This window comes from Myotis myotis, unplaced genomic scaffold, assembly GCF_014108235.1.
Source record: "Myotis myotis isolate mMyoMyo1 unplaced genomic scaffold, mMyoMyo1.p scaffold_m19_p_10, whole genome shotgun sequence".
Taxonomy (NCBI): Eukaryota; Metazoa; Chordata; class Mammalia; order Chiroptera; family Vespertilionidae; genus Myotis; species Myotis myotis.
The window spans coordinates 58,539,577-58,555,980 of record NW_023416314.1 but is presented as its reverse complement, the minus strand read 5'-3'; the positions used below and the strand labels follow the sequence as shown (position 1 = coordinate 58,555,980).

At 35.2% G+C, this 16,404-nt stretch overlaps 1 protein-coding gene across 1 annotated transcript in view; it reads right to left on the bottom strand.

Moving 5' to 3' along the window:
* Positions 1 to 13,000, bottom strand: part of ANO3 (anoctamin 3) — a 154,257-nt gene extending 141,257 nt beyond the window's left edge. The window contains exons 1-3 of the mRNA XM_036325673.1: positions 12,808 to 13,000; positions 11,720 to 11,791; positions 3,463 to 3,581 (exon numbers count right to left, since the gene is read on the bottom strand). Of these exons, the coding sequence (XP_036181566.1) occupies positions 3,463 to 3,581; positions 11,720 to 11,791; positions 12,808 to 13,000 (384 nt within the window). The remainder of the gene's footprint in view (positions 1 to 3,462; positions 3,582 to 11,719; positions 11,792 to 12,807) is intronic.
* Between the last annotated feature and the right edge of the window lie 3,404 nt (positions 13,001 to 16,404).

Here is a 16,404-nt window from a genome sequence, read left to right as displayed (position 1 = left end):
TCGGATGGTCACTTAGGCTTTTATTTATATATATAGATTGGTATTGTTCACATATTGTTTTTTGTAACCACCTTCTTATGTAACAATACTGGGGATGGGGGGGAGAGGTCTTTTTCAATTGCCTGATTTGAGGGCATTTCTATTTTTAATTTCATCTTTTATTCTTGAATATTTAAGTGCTTTATTCCCTCCCATTCCTCACAAATTACAGTGTGAGAACATCCTTAAACATAATTATTTGGGATAACATTTAATTATATTCCCTGGTTAAATTCCTATTGTGGGACAAAGAGCAAGATTCTTTTAAGGATTTAATGCTTACTGTCAAAATGTTTTCCAGAAGATTTGGATCAATATATGCATCTACCAGCAAGAACTAACACTGAAAGTTTATAGTATCAATTTTGGGTTTTATTTTGTTTTAAAATGTTTTCTAATTTGGTTTAAAAGAATATTACATTTGCATTTCTTCAATTGTTAGTATTGCTAATCATTTTACATGTTAAAATTATATTGTTTTTCAGTACATTTTTACTCTTACATTTATTAATTATATTATTAAGATATCTTTGCAGATTAAGAATATTAACCATCATTATATTCATCTGTATTCAAGTATATCAGCTTATTTCCACATGTTAAGTTTATATCTTACTTCTAAATGTTATTGTAATTTTGATACTGATTAGTATCTAAATAGTCAAATCTATCAAGCTTTCCATGATTAATTTTATTGCTGATTTACAAAAGCCATTTAGAATAGCCCACATGAAAGGCACATTATAAAAGACCCCAGAGGCCATCTCATTCTCACCTTCTCCACCCAATGATCACTATCTCCAGTCTTAACAGAGAGTTTTTCCTGTTACCAACTGAGGTAAAGCTGCACATCATCTGCCAAAGCCAGCCAATTTGATACAGTCAAATTGAATGGCCTTGTGATTGAAATTTAATGAACTGCTGAAATATTCATGCCAATATTTTCCTAGTCCATAACGTTTTTTCTGTCTAATTTGATATCCAACATTCTGTAAGAGGATACATGACTGTCATTTGGAATATAGATTCATATTCCCAGACTCATTATTGGCAACATTTGTAGTTATTTTTGACATTCCAAGAGAGTTGCAGCAGCAAACTCTTCATTAATGGCTATGACAGAAAGCATGGATTCTGCTTCAGAAGTTTATTTTTTCTAACCCAGATTAATTGTAGACATCCCTTGTACACGGTCCACATCCAGAGGCCTCAGTTGGTATAGAGCATGGCTCTTGACAGAGAGGAGGATTTTGCTTCTGAGAATCATCCAGTTGGCTATAGGACCTTACCTTCAAGTGCTATTCACAGTGCTCTCTAGGTTAATATGACAGAGAAAGGCAATACTTACCTAAACTATGTTAAAGACATTCCTTCTACTTAAGAACTTTGTTTTCAGACTGCCCAGGTACTCCAGTCTATGAATTTATAAAATTATCCCTTTTCTTACATTACAAATGTAATGTAAACTGGAGACAGTTTCCTGTTTTCTTATCCACACAGGTGTGACAGAATATGTTTGTCAAAATGTTCAAAGGAAATAAACTTGCCTATAAAAATTAGTTTATGATTTTTATTGGGTGTTTGTGACTGTTGCTAACTATGCAAAGATAATTCAATTAAAAGTGATCTTAGAATTTTGCCTCTGACCGAGGCCTTAGGCCTGGGTAGAGGACCCCAGCCCCCTCTGATCGCCGGCTCTGATCCTGGCCAAGGCCTTAGGTCTGGGCAGGGGACCCATAGCCCCCTGTGATCACTGGCTTCACCATGTTAACTCAAAATCATTCAGGAAATGTTTACACAATGAAAGAAACATCGATCAGCTGCCTCTTGCACACCCCCTACTGGGGATGTGCTCGCAACCAAGGTACATGCCCTTGACTGGAATCGAACCTGGGACCCTTCAGTCCGCAGGCCAATGCTCTATCCACTGAGCAAACCGGTTAGGGCTAGACTACAATTTCTTGAACAACTGTGTCCTGTTACCATCATCACACACCATCTTCTATTTTAATGTCAAAACCAAAATATGCATGCAGGTTTAACTATTTCTTCTTAATTTTATATTCTGAGGTTCAAGTTTCGTCAGTGAGATTTGGGAAATGACTACTGTTGAGCAGAAAAGAAATGGAGGGGATCATTGATGGCTGTAAATCCTAGAGAAGCAGATCTACAGATTTCATTTAATCTCTTTCATTTTCTAATTTCTTAGAAGTATACTGTATTTGTCTTTCTGTTGAGGATATAGGTATCTTAAGAAACAACATGTGTTTTTACTCAATTTTTCTTATAATTCTTCCTGTCAAACTACTTGGAACAATGCTTTACCCATTGTGTTAATCAGGTACAGAGACAGATGAAGTAAACACAAGGAGAGCAACCCCTAGCTTGGGAATAATCTAAGAATTCCTGACACAAAATAATGACTCCTTTAAACAAAACCAAATAGGATTGAAGGAATTTGGTGCAAGCATATATTTATTAAAGTTTGGTTTCTTTTGTAATAGTAATATTTAAATTGTGCCATATTTTTTCACTAATGTTTTGGTGGTGACTGAAAAGGAATTTGGAAAATTAATCCAAACCAAACCAAAGCAAACATCACAGAGAAAGATGTATTCACAAACATGATTATTAGCCATGCAGTGACAATGAAAGCTATGATTCCTTGTGTTAAACTGAAAATTTCTTTTACAAAAGCATTCATATTTTAATCAGTAAAAAAACAACACAACAACAAGAAGAAAAAAATAAACTTGGACTGAGTCGGGATTTGTCTTGGAACCCATCAAAGGGTGTTGAACAACCACACTCGGATGCTTTGAAGAGTCTGATTTTGAGGGATGGTGCAACTGCTGGAGCCGGGGTTTTTAAAACTGAACTCTACCCAGTTACCCATTTGTTAATGATCTAAGCTTCCGTGAGTTTATGCAAACCAATAATATAGATAGCTTTTACTACGCTCCAGATACTTGATTTGATTATCTCACATAGTCATCAAAGCAGACATGATTCTGATTTTACAGACAGAGAAAAAAGGCTATTTGAGTTTAACCTGTTCAAGTTAACACGGTAAGTAGTGGAAGTGGAATTCAAATCTTAGTCCATTTGATACCAGAACTCATATATTCATTAAAATAATACTGCCTTTCAAAAAAACATGAAAAAAAAAAAAGATGGACTAACCCCCTAAAGAAGATATTACTGAATAATTTTGTATTTCAGATTATTTGATAAAATTGTTTTGGATAAGAAAATATGTCTACACATTATTTTTCAATTTTGAGTCCTTAGATATCTGCATTCAACTTTGTGCTTTCTTACACTTTCCAGCACAGTATAGACTACTATTGAAAAAAAATGAAAGTTTTTAGATGTTACGATCTTCAAATGGCTTTATTAATAGTTTAATTTACCTTACCTTACCTTAGACAATCTTTTCTTGGATTCAGAATCATCTTTGGGAACAAAATCTTTAATTAGCCGAGATCGGTCATAATTAGCATGTTCTGATTCATCCAGGTAATCCTTATCTTTTCCTAGGCCTAGAAAAGAGACAAAGACAATTAAATCCATTTTTTATCCTTTTTCTCTCTCTTTACATGGACTAATCTTTCTTTTTTTCACCCCCAAATTTTCTCAAGGCTCAGCCAAGTATAATTTTCTTATGACCCATCCATTTAATAAGTAAACAAAAAAATTAATAACATGAGACCTCACCTGTTAGTAGATTAATACCGACACTAAAGTAACTTTCATAAGAATTAAATGCATTTCTGCTACTAAATGCACTTAAACTTTTTAAAAATAAAATTAGAATTATGCAAATTTGATTGGACACCAAGTCTCTTCAACCTGAAGGTAGAGATATTTTGTAAGAATTCAATATCAAAATATATTTTATACAAATATAGATATTTGTAAGAATTCAAGATTCCTAAGCAGGTGTTGCTCCAAAGGGTCAACACTCTAACCATACAGCCACACAGGCCATGGCGCCAGGTACTGTTGATTCTAGGCTACAGGCAAAGTCTCTGTCCTCTGAAAACAGAGTGAGAAAAATAAGTCACATAATCTCAGGTAATACTTAAGTATTATGAATAAAAATAAATCAAGATTAGGAAACAGAAAATGAAGCTCATACGAAATCTCTTTCTATCAGGGCTCTGGGAGAGGAAAAAGGTTATTATGAACAAGGATGTTAGGATTGGCGGCAGCATTCACTGTTAGTAAAAGGAAGCATTAGGAAATGTCCTAGAGAGGCCATGCCCAGGTATCTGGGCCTCAGAAGCCATAGTAAGGAGTTTATATTTTATATTTTAAATGTTATAGGAAATAGGGAGGGATTTGAATAGAGAAAGATATTTAATTTCTTTTTTATTAAAGACTCCTATAACTGATATCAGGAGGTAAGAGTTGGAGCAGAGACCAATTAGGGGGTTTTACACTACTCCGCCCAGAGATGGTGCAGACTGGACCGAGGTGTAGTAGTGAGCACAGCACTTGTAGCAGAAAGTGGTGCAGTGTCAGATTCTGAATATAATTTCAGAACTGAGCCCAGAGAACTTATTTAACAACTGAAAAGATTTACAGTGACTGTAAGACTGTCAAAACTGGAAAAACAATATGTTCTTTCAGTACAATATTCTTATTCTATAATTATTAAATAGATTGGCAACATTAGTAGAAAGTTCTTTTTATACCATAATAATAAGAAACACTGTTGGAAAAAAGTAACAAAAGTTGGTGGAAATTATCTAAGATTGTAGAACAAAAGCAAAATCACCAAATACTCATTTGACTACAACTGTTTTAAGAAGGTCAATGAAGACTCCACCATGCTAAACTATTATGATAATAGAAAACAACAGTGCCTTAACTGTCTAATATAAACCACTTCCTGAGGGAGTTGTTTTATAACATTTGCAAAATGTAGATTTCACAAGATTTGACATATTTATATTTTGGTTCGTTGGACTCAAATTATGTTGGTCTTAATGAGCCCTATTTATTTTATTTCAAAGTTATCTGATTTTACAGCGCCACAGGTATGGGCAGAATTAATTACCTCTTAATATGAATTGCTCTGTCCTGCATACTAACAAGAAAAAAGGGTGGATGATAGTACCAGGGTTCTAGGATTGATGAACAGGATTATTGTCACACAGGATTTCAGATTGATTATCACATGGATTAGCACTTTCCAAAATGACTGTGTATGTGTATATATGTGTGTGTGTGTGTGTGTGTGTGTGTGTATGTGTGTGTGTGTGTGTGTGTGTGTGTGACAGTGTGTGTCTTTGTGACTGTGTGGTTGGGGCACAGGGTGAAGTGGTGCCTGGCTTCATGACCTGCTCTATGAAAAGAATTAAAGGCTCAGAGGTGGCAATAAAAAGAATGAAAAACAAAAACAAACCAACAACAACCAAACAACAAAAGTCTAAATCTATCAATCTGATTAGCTTTTTAAAATCAATGATCTCCGATGTATATTTAGCATGTTACCCCCCTCCCAATCTTGCACAGCTCCCATCCTGATACTTATTATCATCTTGCAGAGCTAGTGTTCTATGGACATCACTAAGCACTTTTCACCTTAGGGGCCTCTGTTCCTACTGTGGTGATGAAGAGAGAAGGCAAGGGATTAAAACTTCCTGAGTTGGAATCTCAGTTCTCCATTGGCTAGCTATGGCATTTGGCAAATTATTTTATCTCTTAATGAATCAGGTTCCTCATCTGTAAAAACAGGCTGATAATACTACCTGACCCAAATCATTGTTATGAGAATTGAGATAAAGCAGGTAGAAAGTTCTGCAGTAAGAGTACAGTAAATTATTGTTATTCCAATCTGCCATTTGGGTGATAAGAGGAACAGCTGGTTTTTGAAGATATCTTTGAGCTCAGCAGACTTTGGTGTTGAAAGATAAGCCTAATTGCTGCCTAAAGCAATAAAACTCTAGGATGATGTGCTATGCCTGTTCATTTAATTCAGCAATCTTGCAAAGTATGGATAATGAATCCCAATTTACAAATGAAATTACTGAGGCCCAGAGAGGTTAATGATATGCCACAGCCACACAGCTAGTAGGTACAAGAATGGAGATTTGACCAGTCTGGGTGGGAAAACAGCATTGCATCTATATTACACTAAAAGTCCTGTTGGACAACTTAAAGTGGAAATTTCCAGCCTTGAACCAATAAACTGTTAATATTCCTTCCTCTATAACTCCAATGTTGAACAATGAGAAATATCAATTCTCAGTGACCACACACAGTTCACTCTGCCACAGCATTAATATTCTCAGGGGCAGTTCAAAATAGCTCACTGTAAGAAAGAAAAGGCATTACTTAGATGCATCAGTCAGGTTCCAAAAATTATATCAGAGCCTGTTAGTACTTGGAAATTCCCATGCATTAGCCAACCCAATGCTAGAAGCTAATAGTCTGAACTCCAAATGAGAAATTAGAGAATGTAACTGTTGAATTTAAAAGTGAGCATTTATCCCTAAAACACTCATGTTTTATTTAATTACACTCTTGTTATAGTTGATGCCATTTTGCTTGACCTCTTCTTAAAGATGACTTTTAAATACAAGTTATACATATGACTCTAAAATAGCATTTCCCATCCAGGTGTTATATCCAGATGGATTCCTAGAATACTTGGTGATATACTATCATCAGCCAGAGCATCATTCTCACTTTCATTATGAAGGCCAACACCTCATGTGTACATGTTTTAAATCCTTAAGGAGCTGTGATGTTTCTCTAAATTGAATAAATGATAGAATGATGCTGGGAAATGCCAAAATACTGAGTATTAGGTACAATGCCAGAAGAGATATAAATACAAGTCAAGTGTGTCAAACGATTGAGATATATTGAACAAAGAAGAAAAAAAAAACATGGTGATAGGGCATCCAATTATATTAAACATTTAGAGAAAATTTTAATATTTGTGATAGCAAGCTGTTAAAAACAAGAAGTATGGAATGAAATAGACAGGTTTGAATGATTAAAGTTACAGGTTATTAACTACTACTAATTTGGGAGAATTATTAGTGAAAAGTGATGTGCAAACTCTACCACCTATATGGATATTCTGGACAAATAACTAGCACTACTAACCTCTTTCAGAATTAATTACTATAGAAAAGACCTTTGTACTCTGAATGTATTTGTTTTGATGAAATTTTATTTTTGACATTGTATATGAGATGGATCTGCTGGTGACTGTCTTCCTTTAATTAGGGAAGTTAATAAGCCAGCACTGTTTCTATGCCACACACACAAAAACAGTATCATAAGAAACACAAGTAATCTGCAGTCATTCAGAATGCTGTTATAAATAACCCAGATCATCATTAAAATAATTATAAACAAGTATCTTAACAATGTATTCAGAGAGAAACCAAGGTACAAATCTTAGGCTACACATTATTTAATATTTATGTGGGGAATAGTTTGGAGTATGGCTACTGACTGCATACCCAAAGCATTTAAAACTGATTCTCTGGAGGTGGGACCCAGGGAGTTTTAAAAGCTCCTGACTCTAATGTGGAGCCAGGGTAGAGAACCGCTGATGTAGGTAGGCAACAGAGCTGGGTCACCAGTGTGTTCACTAATGAGAACTCAGAGCTTAATGCCTGCAGGTTATACATAAATTCACTTCGAGGTTATAAGTATTGGATTAAATTATTATCATTTTTTGATAAATTCTGGCTTTATTTGAGTTTGATTTATGATTAGGAAAGGCCCCAGTTGAAAGGCATTGATCACAGGCAATTCCAGCAAGCCAACAGATTTAAATGTAAATCTTGCTCAAAGAAAATATAGGTACCAAACTTATGGACCTATAGAGAACATTTTATGGACTTGACCCCAAAGGAAAGGGAGGTAAAAGGAAAAATAAATGAATGGGACTGGGTAAAACTGAAGAGCTTCTGCACACCAAAAGAAATGGACAATAAAACAAACAAATAGTCAACCAGATGGGAGATGCTATTTGCAAACAGTAGCTCCAACAAAGGTTTAATTTTCAAAAACATATAAAGAACTCATAAAATTCAATACCAAACAAACAATCTAATCAAAAAGTGGGCAGAGAGCCTGAAAATACACTTTTTCCAAGAAGACATACAAACAGCCAATAGATATATAAAAAGATGTTCAACCTCACGAGCAGTTAGAAGAATGCAAAATAAAACTACAATGAGATACCACCTTACACGTGGTAGAGTGGCCATTATCAACAAGACAAGCAATAACAAGTGTTGGGGAGGTTGTGGAAAAAAGGGAACCCTCATTCACTGCTGGTGGGAAGATAGACTGGTACAACCACTATGAAATCAGTCTGGCAACTCCTCAAAAAATTAAGAATAGAGCTACCCCACTCCTGGGTAGATACCCAAAAAACTCAAAATCATTTATGCAAAGATACAAGCACCCCCCTATGTTTATTGCAGCATTATTCACAGTGGCCAAAACATGGAAACAACCAAAGTACCCTGTGATATAGGACTGGATAAAGAAGATGTGGTGCATATACATAATGGAATACTACTCAGGCATAGGAAAGGATAAAATAGCATCATTTAAAACAACATGGATGGACCTTGAGAACATTATGCTAAGTGAAATAAGTCAGACAGAAAAATCTAAGATCCATATGATTTTACTCATATGTGGGGTATAATACTGAAACATATGAACACAAAAAGCAGTGTCGTGGTTGCCTGAGGGAGGTGGGTGGTGGGAGAAAGGGATCCTAATATGAGGTGACAGAAGAGGATTTTACTTTCGGTGGTGGGCACATAGTACTATAATATACAGATTTTGTAATTTAGAAATCCACACATGTACCCTGTATGTTCATGTTGAGCAACGTCACCCCAATACATTTAATTTAAAAAATAATAACAAAAACTTTGCATGAAAACAGAGAAAGGCCAAAGAGGAAGTTGAGTAAACTTGTCACTGTTATAGGAAAAATAAATAAAAAATTAGATTGCCTATGAATGGAGGGTCAGAATCGATAGAACCTTTCAGTATCAATATTATTCCAAGTACTAGGTGACTAAAAACTAGTTTTACATTTCATCTTTTGAAAACTATTCATAGAAATGTATTCTATTTTGACTGGTATTCCATTTTGCAGGTTTGAACCCTGGCCCCATCCAGGATGAGTACAAGAGGCAACCTGTAACCAATCAATGTGTCCCTCTATCTTCTCTCTCTCTTTCTCTCTCTCTCTCTCTCTCTCTCTCTCTCGCTCTCGCTCTCGCTCTCGCTCTTGCTCTCGCTCTCCTCGTCCCTTCCTCCATTCCACTCTCTCTAAAACTCAATGGAAAAAAATCCCAAGTAGGGATTAACAACAACAACAGAAAGTGAAGGCTTTCAGTTTCTAAGATATCTCCGTGTATCCAGAACTCCGAGTCAGCCTTCCAGTTCTTTTATTCTTAAGTGTAAATAGGCAATCAAAGACCAGAAATTTTGGAAAATTCTACAGCCTAAAAGAGAATGACTAGTTTAACTAAGCATAAGAACTGATTCTTAGAAAAACAGACTAAAATTTAAGAAGCAAAGAAAAACTTAAGATAATCACAAATGGTACTAGAGAGATTAGGGATGTTGTATTTAAAAAATAAGATAGCATTCTCTGAAAATGTTCCATTCTAAGAATAATAATAATAAAAAAACCTCTTGGAAATTAAATAACAAAATTATTTTATCCCCACCTATATATACACAGATGAAAAGACATTTAGAAGAAAGGTTTAGGGAATCTCCCAGAACCAAGACAGAAGTCAAGACCACAAGATAAAAGAAAATGTTTAACTTTTAATTGGACTTCCAGAAAGAGAGGAAGAAACAAACAAGTGGTCATAAATTGTGGAAAAATTATACAGAAGTTGAAAGGAGGTAGGAGACAAACTAAAAGAACTACAATCTCTAGGGCAGGTTGAATTAAAACACAAATGTGCACACACACACATACACTTAAATATTAGGTTGTAGAGTTTTAACACAAAAAGAGAGCCCAGCTGGTGTGGCTCAGTGGTTGAGCATTGACTTTTGATTCCAGGTCAGGGCACATGCCCCGGTTGCAGGTTCAACCCCAGTAGGGAGCATGTAAGAGGCAGCTAATCAATGATTCTCTTCCTCTCTCATTGTTGATGTTTCTATCTCTCTCTCTCCCTCTCCCTCCCTCTCTGAAATAAATTATATATCTATCTACCTATCGAGGACCGATGCACAAAATTTGTGCATGGGTAGGGTCCCTAGGACTGGCTGGTGATCAGGGCCGATCAGTGGGGAGACTGACGGGGCGGTCAGGGGGGCCCTCGCTGGCATCCGCCTTGGCTGGCCTGGGGCCTGCGGGCAGGGGGCAGCTCCTGCGTTGGGCGCCTGTCCTCTGGTGGTCAGTGGGCATCATAGCAACCGGTCATTCCACCATTTAGTCAATTTGCATATTAGGCTTTTATTATATAGGATATATATATGATAAAAACGTACAGAGAGAAAAAATATCAATTGCAAAGGAATAAGAATCAGCAGAAACAACAGAAGTTAGATGACAGTGAATTAGTCTCCAAATTCAAGAAAAATAATTTTTAATCTAAAATTTTATGACCAAATACCAATCAATAGTAAGAGCAAACAAGTCATTTCAGATATACAATAACTTAGGAAATTTTCACATTAATCAACTTTCAGAGATAGTTGTTTAAGGATTTACCTTGAAAAAAAATAAAAGAAGAATGGAAACTAACAAAGAATAAGTGTGACATTAGAAACTGGAATTATTCAGTAGTCCAATGAAACATCAGTGGAACCAAGAATTTCTTAAAAAAGAATGAGATGAAATATATAAAAACAAGAAACTGAAACATGATAAAAGTATTTAGAAAAAGATGTATTTTTGTTCTCTTAAGGAGACAAAATATCACATAATCTAGGAAAATAAAACTATCAAAAGCTTGTGGTATAAACAATGAAGTATAATCTGTGATTTTGACTATTTGATGGACGGTTTGATAGGGGAGTCTATTTGACCTTGATTCTAGGAATACTCAAAAGAAGACAGAGGTGCTGGTAGCTTGGCACTGTAGCAAAGGAAGTGATATTGCATCTGCAGAAAACATTCTTTTTACAGTTGTAATGTATATGCCAAGTGAGGAGTTAAGATAGTGTTGAAATGTGATAGAGTATGATGTAAAGGTGCAAATATACTATTTAAAGTTACAAATTTAGTCAGTAGAGAGGTTTAAATTTAAAATGGCAATATAACTATGAAAAATTAAAAGGTTATACAAATGAGCTAAACCTTCATCTAGCACAACAGAAAAATCAACAACAGATAATGCTAGACATAGTAATATAAATGTACTCATTCATAGAAACTTTCAAGAAATTTTCCAATGAATAATAGCAGAAAATATTTATTATTTTTTCAGTTATAGGATTGTTGTTCATCACAAGTTTTCAAATATTATTTGACTGTCACACTGCATATAAAACACCTTAGTAATTTAACCTCAGAATATTCCACATACCCAACAAAATATTAAGGACCAAACACGAATATTTTTATCTAAAAAAATAAATAATGTTCTAGGTTTGAAGAAGACAGCTTACCTTAGAGAGGGGAGGAAGATAAAGGAAATATTAGCAATCAACTCACCTAAGCAAAAATCACTGAGGTCAGCAAAAGAGCATTTAAGCACGGAGTCTTTTTTATCTTCCTCAGGGTTAACTGGAAAAAAAAATTGAGAAATTAAAACAAAGTAACAGAATGACCATAGTGACTGATATCTGATGATAGCCAAACATAAATAATTTTTAGTTACTGAGCTTAAATTAGGTAAAATTACACTCAGTAAGGGAAACAAACATCTGTACTATAGTTTATAATACATTTATCCTCTGAACAATTAGCCGTTTTCCTTATTGGACATGGATTGTAAGAAGACCATTTATTAATAGATAGTGATTTCACAGTATTATTGAAAAGATAATCTTGGTATTTGCAAGTTATCCAAAGGAAGAAGCAACCCTAAGAAATTATTAGGAAATGCAGTTTAATAAGACACAAGTCTTTTAGAAAGGGATGGGAAAATAAAAATACACCCTACCCACTGAAGGACATGGTAGCCTGGTTGTATTTTGACTCCTGACTCCTGTGAACATAATGATGTGCCTCAGACAGGCAGATCTATATGTAGAAAGGGCAGCCACAAAGCCTGTTTAATGTGGCATCTGGCTGGCGATTCCCGATATTTCAGCCCTTCTATTATGTAAGGCGTCAGTGCCAACATTTGGTTGGCAACACTTGTCCAACCACATGTTCATACAACCAAATCCTCACTGCTTATTGTCAATATTATTTAGAGTCTTTGGTCTTTTTAGGAAATTAAATTCATTATTGATGACATACTCTACTCAATTTCTGTTTTCTGTTTATAAATTTTCACCAGGAATGGTAATGAGCCAACAATTCAGATGAGCTGGTCTGTCTTTCCCTGCAAACAGCAAGAGCTAGGTCTAGGTTTGCATGGGGTTGGTTACCTTCAAGGCAAAACAGAATTGAAAACACATCTGGCTAACAAAGGCCTTTCCTCTAACTGGCATGGGGTACTGTTCTTCCTATGCCAGCCTCCTCCTAAAGAGCTTTATAAATACTAGTGAAATGGATGAAGAAATGAGAAAATAGATGTTTTGGGAGAAAAAATAACATAGTCTTCACAATTGGAATAAGAAAATAGAGCTCACCTTGCTCTGTTTTGTCAGCGGAGACTGAGGTCACAGAAGTGTGAGCCGGAGGTTCACTCTCAGTGGAATGGAAGAGTGAGGTGGACTGGCTCAGGCTCTTTGAGTAGGCAAAGCTCTGGGCCAGGCAAGGCAGCGACCTCCGAGAAGGTTTTAAGGGAGTTTCTTTGGCTATCTCACTCTTGCTTATATTCATACCTAAAAATCCAAGTATGTGAGTGTTAGCAACAAGAAATAATTGGAAGAGGTCAACAAGTAATTTCAATTCTTGTGAAGGCTGCTTCTGGAAAGGACTTTGAAATAACACCATTTAGGAATGAAAATGAAGTGAATTCGTTTTGTTTGTATTTTGCCAGGCAAAATGTTTAGAGGTTTTTGCCAAATAGTTCTGAGAAATAAACGGTTCCTCGTTCAGTTTAGCCTCTCACCATGTTTAAAGGTTCTGTATAAAAGAAATGAAGGTTTAAATTCACTTAGGGAGTTATGAGAACAATGATTTGGATAGTCTTTGGGTAAATCAACTAACCATTTAGGTTTTCAAGCAGAAAATACATAAAACCTAATTCATAAACATTAAAATTACCTTTAATACTCAGAGTCCTTCTTTCTAAACCCTACCTAGCCTCCATCCATTAAACACATGCATCCATATTAATGGTGACTAATGGTAATGAAGAAGCTGGAGTTAGCATGGTGTAGTACAAAAACTGGCCAGCAGGTAGAGGTCAAGAGAGCATTTCTGTGCTCAGTTTGACAGTCCCTCCCTCCCCTCATGCAGAGAGAGCTGATTTGCTAGAAGAATGCCACTCCAGAGGACTCTGACTCCATAAGGGGAAGCCCAGTAATTGTATTCTATAGCAAAGAAAGCTCACCTCAGATGGGAAATGAAACAGGGAATGGATAAGAAATTTACTTATGAATCTAGCAACTAAAAGAACTGCATGTTAAAGCTACAGCTACTGGATTCCAAAGCCTATGAACTTCCCAGAAAACTCCATGGCTCCTCATGAACCCCTATCTCAGATGGTTTGTTACTATTGTTTGTCTTGGTATAAATATCACACAAATTTTAAGCAGAGTGCTCTGAAAGTAGAAACCACAGAGCTAAAGCAAACCTCAGAGCCTCTGATAATTCTATATCTGTAGTCTTGGTGAACTGTGGAATATATTTGATGAAAAAGGAATATGTGCTGCTTGGCACCTATCAACAGGAAATGTCTACCCATCATCTATCAAACTGTATTTCTTCTATTTTAAACTGCCCTATAAAATAACAGATATGAATAATAATCTGCTATGAGGTAACAATGTGTGTAACTGAGTTACACAAAATGAGTATCAATCAATATTTTAATATTGCTTTTTATTCATTCAGTTTTCCATTATTTATTTAATAATTTCAAAATCTTTTTGAGTTCTTTCTCTGAGCCAGGCCTTAACTCAGTATTGGGAGTAAAATGGTGCTCACTCAGAGGGGAAACAGATACATAAAAGCAGACCTTTATATTAAAAGCCATTAAAATAATATGCATAGGCCATTACAAAATCATCTGAGAGGAACTTCTAATCCAGATGGTGGTACAGGTGTAGTCTTATCAGTGAAGGTCATCTGAACTGATTCTTTTGGGCATATTTCTTCTCCTGAGTTTTTACTATTTATAATCATTGGGTTTAACACATTTTCTTCAAAGGAATGTATACACAGGAAGAAATTCTGTAGAAAATTCTTCATAAACACATAAATGCTAAAATTATGTCAAATGAACACAAAGAAAATTGAGAACATAATGTTGAAGATGAAATCTCATTAATGCAAATGTAGTTTTCTCATCTTCTGAACTATTGTTTCCAAAGATATTATACTGATCATCAAACTGAAAGTCAGATATCCTGTGTTCAAAAGCGTACACATTTCTTTTCCAAGTTCCCCATCAACTGCCATCACATTCTGCTTGGCATAACCAGCAGTTCTGTTCTTTGCTTGGTGTGATTAACATTAACTTCCCCAGAACAAATTCAGCCTTTTTTTTTCTATATTCCAAAGTTCCATTTCTCTTCTTATATGGCTTTATATGGTACCTTTAAATAATACTTGATATCTACCCATTTGAAGCTAATAACTAGAAAGCAGATCAAGGTAACGTTAGGTGGGTAAGCATATGAATTCTTGAGTTCAAAGATAAACCTGTAGAACTGGCAGAAAATGTGTCATTCCCTATATTTAGAACAGATTTTTCTAAAGAACAATTAGTACCACTTCCAACTGTTCTAGGAGCACTTCATAAATGCTCAGAAAATTAAAAGAATTTAATAAAACGATGATTTTACTTGGGTATACAAAAAGATCCAAGAGGTATAATTGCAAAAAATATATTTTCTAGAAATGCATTTGCATAAGACATCAAAAGAGAAAAGATTGCTATTCATGATACTGTATATAGAGAATTCTAAAGATTTTACCAAAAACTTCTAGAACTGATAAATGAATTCAGTTATGTAGCAGGATACAAAATAAATATCCAGAAATAAGTTGCATTTATGTACATCAATTATAAACTATCATAAAGAGAAACTAAAAAGGCAATTCCCATTTACAAATACATAAAAAACAGCCTTGGAATAAATTTACCGTGGATGTAAAAGACTTGTACTCAAAAAATTACAAAACACTAAAGAAAGAAACTAAAGAAAATACAGATAAGTGGAAATAAATACCCTGTACATAGATAGGAAGAATTAACATCATTAAAAGGTCCATACTACCCAAAGCAATCTATAGATTCAATGCAATACCTCTCAAGATACCAATGGTGTATTTTACAGATCTGGAAAAAAAATTCAAAAATTTTATATGAGGTATAAAAGACCCCAAATAGCCACCTCAATCTTGAGAAAGAAGAACAAAATTGGAGGAATGAAGCTTCCTGATATCAAAATATACTACAAGGCCATATTAATCAAAACAGCATTATTCTTACATTAAAAAATTAAAAAAAAGACATAAAGATCAATGGAACAGAATAGAAAGCCCAGAAAAAAAGCCCATGCCTTCATGGTGAATTAATATTTGACAGAGGAGACAAGAACATACAATGGAGTAAAATTAGTCTATTCAATAAATTGAGTGAGGGAAATTGGAGAGATATGTTGAAAAAATGAAAGTAGATAATTTTCTTATACCATACACAAGAATAAACTAAAAATGGATTAAAGTCTTAATGTTAGACTCAAAACCATAAACATTCTAGAAGAAAACATAGGCAGTAAAATCTTGGTCATTTCTTGGAGCAACATTTTTTTCCCATATGTCGCCTCAGGCAAGGGAAACAAAAGACAATTACAGCACCTATGTGCTTAGAGGAATGTAGCCACTGCCAAACCACAGACTGGCATGGAGGGAGCCAGGGAAATAAAATACCCCAACTTCTCTTTTGTCAACTTCTGGTCTGCTGTTGCTGTCTCCCACTGGTTCAATTTAAACAGTGGCTAGAGGCCCTGTAACCCCCTGGTTGTTGGTGTCCATAGATACCTGATTTGGAGGGATAGACATGGATTATCCACTACACATGAAAGATGTATAACTGAAATGGCAATTTCAGC